The sequence below is a fragment of the Ursus arctos genome, unplaced genomic scaffold (assembly GCF_023065955.2).
Source record: "Ursus arctos isolate Adak ecotype North America unplaced genomic scaffold, UrsArc2.0 scaffold_8, whole genome shotgun sequence".
NCBI lineage: Eukaryota > Metazoa > Chordata > Mammalia > Carnivora > Ursidae > Ursus > Ursus arctos.
Genome location: NW_026623100.1, coordinates 47,560,480 through 47,568,792, shown reverse-complemented (window position 1 = coordinate 47,568,792; position 8,313 = coordinate 47,560,480). Strand labels below are relative to the sequence as shown.

The window sequence follows — 8,313 nt, the reverse complement described above, 5'->3', positions numbered from 1 at the left end:
GGACCGTGTACCCCCACGGGGCACCGCATTCAGCTGGGCTGCTGTACTTGGCATTCAGCGGTCGTTCCTTGTTGAGGCAAAGCATTAACATGCAAGGAAAATCGTATATAAAACCGAGGCCACTTCTGTGTTGACATGACATCGTGCCCCGATTCCATTTAGAATAACTTGCATTCCAGATTCTAGGAAGCTCATTGCCCAACCGATAAATCAGCCTGTTTCTCATCCTGGTAGAGAAGAACCTGAAATGTGAAATTTTATTAAATTGTATGAACATACTATAAATAGTATGAACAGTAAAAAAAAAAAAAAGGCACATAAAACTTACCATCTCAACCATTTTTAACTATACAGTTCGGCGCTGTTAAGTATATTCACATTGCTGTGAAACAGATTTCTCGCACTTTTACATCCTGCAAAACTGAAGCTCTGAACCCATTAAATAGCATCTCCCCATTTGCCCCTGCCCCCCCCCCCAGTTCCTGATAAGCACAATTCTCCTTTCTGTTTCTATGAATTTCAATGTAAGTGGCATCAGACAGCCCTTTTGTGACTGGCTTCTTTCATTCAGTACAGTGTTCTCAGGTTCATCCATGTGGTAGCATGTGATGGATTTTATAAAATGTGAGATACTTTAAGGTATGTATTTCACCCCAAATTTATGTGGGGAACAAGCTTAGGCCACGGGTAGGAGGTGGGGGTACGAGGACAGGCTTTCCCCCTGTCCTGTGATTCTCCCAGGTTATTTCTTTACGTTTCTGAGCATCAGCTGACTCTAAAAAGCAGCTGTTTTGTGCTGAAAGGCAGGAATCAGCAGGGAGCTCTGTCAGACCTCGCAGGACACAGTGTCCCCTGTAAGAGGATATTTCTAATGCCTGAGAGTTGTTCCAACTCAGATTGCTGTGATTTCATTCCAGAGAGCCCAGAAACACGCTCAGCAAGTCTTGCAAAAGGAGTGCCGACCCAAGTTTGCGAAGAGGTCGATGGCGCAGTTGTTTGAGCACAGGTACACCCTGGACTTACCGCCCTTCGTGAAGGAGGTCCCCAAAGGGAATGAAGCCGAGTACAAGTACGATCCTCCTTTTGGATTCCGGAAGTTCTCCAGCCAAGTCCAGTCCCTCTTGGAAATACTGCCTGAGCACGACGTGCCCGAGCACGTGCGAGCCAAGAGCTGTAGGCGTTGTGTGGTTATCGGAAGCGGCGGGATACTCCACGGACTCGCGCTGGGCCACATCCTGAACCAGTTCGACGTTGTGATAAGGTACATGGCTTCACCTCCCGAGTTCACCTCACTGCTGCTGTTGGTCCCCGCCTCCCCAGCAACAGTGAGGGACGCAGACAGCACCGCACGTCCCTGCCCGCAGGGGGCCTCCCGTGCAACAAAAACATGAAACGCTCGGATGCCCCAAACTGGGCCACACTGACCCTCATTTGGCAGCACGTTTTCAGAGGAGGTGAGGTTTGGAAGGCTGGGTGGATTCAGGAGGAAGCCTGAGCGAGGCAGGACCAAGAGGCGCCCAGGGTGTGGGGGGTGAGTGGGTGGGATGCCCGGCTTCTGGGAGCAGGGCCGGGTGTGGGTGTGCCCCCCAGAGGCCGGCCTGGCGGGGACCTGGGAAGCGCACAGTCTGAGCTCCACTCATCCTAGATTCTTTCTGGTGTAGCTGGCTAAAACTTGTTTTCCTTATGAAAGCGAAATATGTTTATTCTTGAAGATTAAAACAATACAGAAAAATGTGAGGAAGAAAATAACCCCTCAGAGCCCAAATAACCAATCACTATTATTGCTGTGTTTTTTCCGCTTCCGTTCTGTACAGATACTGAGTGCTGTTATATTCTTACAAAGTGTTTTGCTTTTTTAACGTAATAGTATGAACAGCTTCAGAGGTCATTAAGTATTTCTTGGAAAATTAACTCTTCCAACTGCTTAGTAGTCCTTTAAATGAGAGTATCATAAGTTATTTAGCTGTTCTCCTATTGCTGGATATTTTACATTTTTCAGTTTCTTTGTTATTGTGAAAATACCTTGCACAGCTCACACTTATGTCCCTATCTCTGATTATTTCCTTGGAAGTAATTCTAAGAATTCTTAGAATTGTTGGTCTAAAGATATTCGAGTGTTTTTAAGACTCCGATGCATTGTAATAAATTCTCCCTATCTGAAGGATGTGCAGAGCCAGGAGCACAGTGCATGCTGGGTCTTCATCAGATTTGTTCAGCAGGGGTGTGTGGGTTTGACCCAAGGCAGGAGAGGCTCGGGCAGGGGACTGGGTTTCGAGGTTGTGCAAGCATGCAGTGTGTGGGCCTGGTGTGAGGCAGAGAAAGTGAAGATGGTGTGAGGTGAGGGAGTAGGAGTGGTGGGGTTGGGCTTTGAGGATTGTAAAGGTTGGGGTGAAGGAGGCTATAACCACTGCCTTTCACTGGATGCTTTCCGTGTGCCAGACACTGTGTCACGTGCTCTAGAGGTTCTCATTCCTCCGGGAAGCCATCACTGTTAGTGTCACCAGTGAAGACGTTGAGGCACTGGAGGGCCCAGGATCCAGGCCAGACGCCAGCAGTCCAGATGCAGGGTAGGAGGCTTTCAGAACCTGATCCCTGGCCCCGTGCGAGCAGCTGAACGATGTGTGCGCAGACAGGGCCCGTGCCCATCTACTGGTGCGGGACCGATACAGGACGAGGAGCGGACAGAAAGCAGGGGTGCCCACGGTGCGCACTCTGGGCCAGAGGAGAGGTGTGGTGGGGAAGAAGGGCGGCCTTGCAGACCAGTGCGATTGGGCTCTTGAGGGAGGAGGCAGGCAAGGAGAGCTTGGGTGTGGAGCCCAGCCCTGGCAGGAGGAGTGTCATGGGCACCCTGTGAAGGCACACACATGAGTTGTGTCTTTCCACAGTGTCGGCTTTATTCAGTCACAAAGCAAAGTTCATCACAGTTAGAAAGCATGTTCCGGATTCCAACCTTGATGACAGTTCACCATGTGATTAACTTGGCTTCTTACACTGCACACAGAGCAGGACAGGCGACAAGCCACACAACAAACAAGACAGCAGAAGGGTGTAGGAAGTGAACGAGCCAAACCCGAGGTCAGTCTGTGTCAGTCCGGTCCGGGTCAGCTCTTGGCACTGACCGCTTCTGATGTTCCAGCGGCGAAGGCTCTCGCTTCTGCTCAGAGATCCGTCAGGCAGAGCCGTCCAGGGCACTTACTTCTGTAAGTGGTCAGACATAGAGGGGTCAGGTCTGAGGAGTCTGACGGTTTGCTGCCAAAATCTTCCTTTTTAGAGGGATTTCATCAGTTTGGGGTCTCTGCAGACCTCCTCTGGCTCTGCTCGTTATCGGTTCTGGGGAGTCAGTGGACGCTGGTCCCCACGATCTCTCCTAGCGGCAGTACCTGAACTGCTTGCGTCTTGCTTGACTCAGGCCCCTGCTTGACAGGAGAGACTCCATTTTGCTCTCTACAAGGAGAGTGGGGCTGGGAGAGCGGGGAAGGGGCTGGAAGGTGGCCTGATGCCCAGTGGTGGTCCACAGATCCCCAAACTGGGGGGCATGGACTTCATGTGTGGCACTGGGAGGCCACTGAGTGCTGGGGACAGAGAAATGGTGGCTTAGCCTGATGATGAGGGAGAATATCAGTTAAGAAGATTTTGGGGGGTAACTTTAGGCTTGAAACAATTCCAAATTTAACAGAAAAGTTGCAAGAATAGTACAGAGAAGCTCCCATTCACCCTTGCCCCAGATTCTCCAGCTGGCAACAACTTTATCACATTGCTTTATGATTTTTTTCTCTATAGATGCTATTATTATTTTCTGAACCCTTTGATAGTTGCAAATATCAAACCCCTTTACCCCTAAATAAGTCAGTGTGCATTTCCCAAGAACAAGGACATTCTGTTCTAGAACTGCAGAACCACAGAACAGTATGCAGAATCAGGAAATGAACACCGAGAAAACACAGGCCCTATCTTCATCCTTACCCGGATTTCACCAACAACCCTGATAATGTCCTTTATTTTAAAAAAGAAAAGAAAGGGGAGGAGGGAATAACTGCCTCAGGGGCATGCCTTGCATTTGGTCTTCATGCGTGATAATATCTTTTGATAATCCAGAGGTAGGTATCAGATCTAGAAGAAGTGGCAGTGGACTAGAGAAGGAAGTTGAGATACAGGTGTGATAATACAGGTGTGATAATACAAGGGAAGAACCAAACAGACTTTGAGATTACGAAACTCTTAAACTGGGCGAGCGGTAGTGCTTTCAGAAGAATTCTTAGAATCTGCCCCCAAAACAACCGCGCTGGTAAGAGCCTTTGTTGATCTCACAGTTTTAAGTGTCCCAAGTCCTTGCTTTAAGGATGCACCTGGGCCCGATGCCCTCCTGGGTCCCCACCCTGTCAGTGTAACTGTGGTTTGGGTCTGCCTCGCCCTGGTGTCTTGGTTTCGTTTCTGATTACCTTTCTGAAATTCTGGCAAGAACTCCTAATATCTGAGCACAGCAGGAAGCTTTCGAGGAATCATTACTGATGCCCAGAGAAAGCCCAAAATATAATATGTTTGAGTTGGCTTAAAATGGTAGGACTGGATGGAATTGCTAGACATTCAGAGAGGAGGTGTGGGCGTCCCCTGGGGCTTAAGGCTGCCCGGTGGGAGGCCCTACCCCCAAACCACAGCTCACTCCGAGCCCTAAAAACATGTGGGGGGCACAAGGAAGGAATCTTGCATGATGTGATAAAGTAGTTGATGGCTTGCTTTGTCACTTTATCGATAATTTGTCGTTTTTATTTAAATAGGTTGAACAGTGCACCAGTTGAGGGATATTCTGAGCATGTTGGTAATAAAACTACTATCAGGATGACTTATCCAGAAGGCGCGCCACTGTCTGACCTTGAATATTACTCCAATGACTTGTTTGTTGCTGTTTTATTTAAGAGTGTTGACTTCAACTGGCTTCAAGCAATGGTAAAAAATGAAACCCTGGTAAGCACTAGAAATTCAGCTCTCCAGTGTTCCTTCGTAAAAAGTGGAGGGGTCTCTAATTGTAATTACAGACTTTTATTTTTAAACAAACAGTGGAATGTATACTGTTGACCTCTGAACAACATGGGTTTGAACTGCATGGGTCCACTTACACACAGATTGTTTTTGATAAATACAGTGCAGCAAAGGCAGTAAAGGCATTTTCTCTTCCTTCTTAACATTTTCCTTTCTCTAGCTTGCTTTATTGTAAGAATACGATATATAATACGTGTAACACAAACATTTATATTATCGATAAGGCTTCTGGTCAACAGTAGGCTATTAGTGGTTACGTTTTGGGGGAGTCAGAAGTTATCTATGCATTTCAGTCATGCGGGGAGGGGCCGATGGTGCCCCTATCCCCCACATCATTCCAGGGTCAATTGTACTTTTGTGTTGTCTTTCAAATAACTAACTACTGCCTTTGTAGAAACCCATCAGTACTCCTTGTTGGAAATTACTTTCAGAATTTAAGATGAAGTCACGTGGAAATTGTGATCATTACTTAATGGGAATATCAGGTTTTGGACCAAAATTGTTATTACTGACCACCTACCTCATTCACCAGACTTGAATTTACATGTCTTTTGGCTAATCCAGAAATTAGATTTCCTTGAGTAGAAACCATTATTGAGGGTTTTCAAAAGAATATATATAAAACCTCTGAGGAATATTCCCCAAGAGATTGTCTAAAAATGCTCTGCTGGCGGTCCTCTTGTTGGAGGCAATTCACAGGATTCCAGAGGGGCAGATGTTAAGGAAATGGCCCTCATGAGTTTGGTCATATTCCCTTTTGTTCGTTACAATAATTGATTATATTACTTTGTGGCCCCACCCATTATGCTGAAATAAATTTCAGAAGTCAACTGTCCCATTTATAGACACACGTAAAAACTAGCTGTCTGCGAAATTAATAGGCTATATTAGACTTTTTACATAAGCTCCATCTGATGGAGAGCGTCTGTCTGCAAAGCCTGATTCTGTATAGGTTATCATGATCTTCTGGATTTTCCATTGGGTAGAAGTGGGTCTAGATGGAAAAGGAAGCACGTAGGAAATGACTTACAGTCGGTTACCAGGAGACTTCACAGGACTAGAGACTAGATCGAGTCAGTGGAGGGAGGATACACGGGGAGGGCCTGATCTGAGTGGGGCACACACGGCACTTAATACCCTTAAGTCGGATCTGTTCACCTGGTCTTCCCAGGGTCAAATGATGCCTTTCGGTCCTAAAAAGGCTTACGATCTCAGGTCACTGCGTGGGGAACTTCTTCCCCAAACAAACCAGAGCTGGTTCTGCAGTTCTCCTTCTTGTCCAGTGCCACCTTCGTAAATCAGGTCCTTTGGGGTTGCTACTGTGAGCTGGGGTATCGGATTGGCAGCGATCTCAGTGACTGCCGCCCACCAGCCCACGTGGGGTCATGCCCACAGCTCTGGGCTGCTTAGCAGGGGTGCACGCTCGCCTCCTGATGGCAGGATGACTTTATTCAGCCCCCCTAATGATTGCCTGCTTTCTTCCCTTAGCCATTTTGGGTGCGGCTCTTCTTTTGGAAGCAGGTGGCGGAAAAAATCCCACTACAGCCAAAACACTTCAGGATTTTGAATCCGGTTATTATCAAAGAGACTGCCTTTGACATCCTTCAGTACTCGGAGCCCCAGTCCAGGTTCTGGGGCCGAGATAAGGTATTTTTGTTGCCGTTGAAAGTTAACTGCTCTTCTCTGTGCTGGAAGGGAGACCTCTGTACAGATTTCACTTGGCTCAGCTGTACCCCCAGAAGCGTCTCCCGGGGTAGAAATGGAGTCACTGATGACAGGCTCCGCGCACGTTTGCTGTTCTGCATCTTGACTTCAGGGCTCCTCAGTGTTCACTTGGCTCTTCCCCTGGTGACTCATCTCTAGTATAGTCCACATGTTAACATTTAGGTCCCTGAGATTATTCAAGGTATTCTGACTCTGGGACTCCATATAGCTAACTGCAGGACACTGAAAGGCACTTTGGTGGTCTAGACAGTGCTTTGCATTTTTAACTCTGTGGGCCGCTTAGGTCAGACTTGACATTATCATCACTTGATACGTGATGGTAAGTAAAGTTCGCCCCCTAGAGCAGTGCTTTTCAGTTGATGCTTGGGTCCCATCCCAAACTTTCTATTTAATTTTTCTCTGCTAGGGTCTATACATTGGGATTTTCAAAGTCCCCCGGCCCCGGCAATTTTATTTTGCAGCCTAATTTGAGAACCTTTGCACTCTCTGTTGGTTGTTCACTGCAGTAGAAATTCTCTAACTGTCCTGTGCGGACAGCAGGAGGGTGGCAACGCCTTTACTTTCGGTTTCTTTATGAGCCGAATAGCTAAGCCTGTGTCTTTAAAAATAACTTTTTTAAAAGCAGGGGAAATCTTCCTTAAACTTTTTTTTTTTTTTTAAATACAGGGCTTGAACTCACAACCCTGAGATCAAGACCTGAGCTGAGGTCAAGAGTCAGATGGGAAACTGACTGAGCTACCCAGGCGTCCCCATTCTTAAACTTTTAAGCAAAATCTCCATATATAAAGGAAAACGAGGAATTTAGAAATGGGGGCGGGGGCTGCGATGTTGCCCAGCAGATACCTGGGGCTGGTCGGGGTCACAACCTGCAGACACTGAGTTAGAATCTTGGATGTGGTCAGCCAGTAACCAGTAGGCACATTGGCAGGTTCTTCTGTTTGCCCAATGAATCAAATTCTTTTTTTAAGATTTTATTTACTTATTTGAGAGAGAGCGAGAGAGCATGAGTGGTGAGGAGGAGTAGAGGGAAAAGGAGAAGCAGACTCCCCGCTGGGCAGGGAGCCCCATGCAGGACTCGATCCCCGGAACCCGGGATCACGACTTGAGCCGAAGGCAGACGCTTCACCGACTGAGCCACCCAAGCCCCCCCCAACCCCATGAATCAAATTCTAATTAAAAATGTTCTTTTAAACACCTGTGTAAATTTTAAAAGAAGAATTCTGCGTTTACTGGGAAACACAAATACCGAAGTAGGCTCCTGGAAGCAAACTTGGCTGTGGTCGGTAGCAGCTCACTCCGGCTCCGGCTCCAGCCCCAGGCTTCGGTACCCAGCTCGCTGCGAACACAGGTGACGCTCCTCCCTTAGCAGGCCACCATTTCCTCAGGTGCTCTGTCCTCTCGGGGGCTTTCCTGCCTCTCCATCCACGGGGAGGCCGCGAGGGCCGTGTCGTGTCTGCCCACTGCAGGAGCGTGTCCAGAGCCAGTGTTTCCGGTCAGGAGGCCGTGCCCGTTTCCCTGTCGGAGGAGAGTGGCTCCGGCGCTCAGCAGCGG

General features: G+C 47.9%; 1 protein-coding gene across 3 annotated transcripts in view; it reads left to right on the top strand.

Annotated features, from left to right (window-relative positions):
* Positions 1 to 8,313, top strand: part of ST3GAL5 (ST3 beta-galactoside alpha-2,3-sialyltransferase 5) — a 49,903-nt gene that overhangs the window by 37,283 nt on the left and 4,307 nt on the right. For all 3 annotated transcript variants that reach the window (XM_026481422.4, XM_057309199.1, XM_044391797.3), the window contains 3 exons: positions 918 to 1,261; positions 4,776 to 4,962; positions 6,526 to 6,684. In XM_026481422.4, the coding sequence (XP_026337207.1) occupies positions 918 to 1,261; positions 4,776 to 4,962; positions 6,526 to 6,684 (690 nt within the window). The remainder of the gene's footprint in view (positions 1 to 917; positions 1,262 to 4,775; positions 4,963 to 6,525; positions 6,685 to 8,313) is intronic.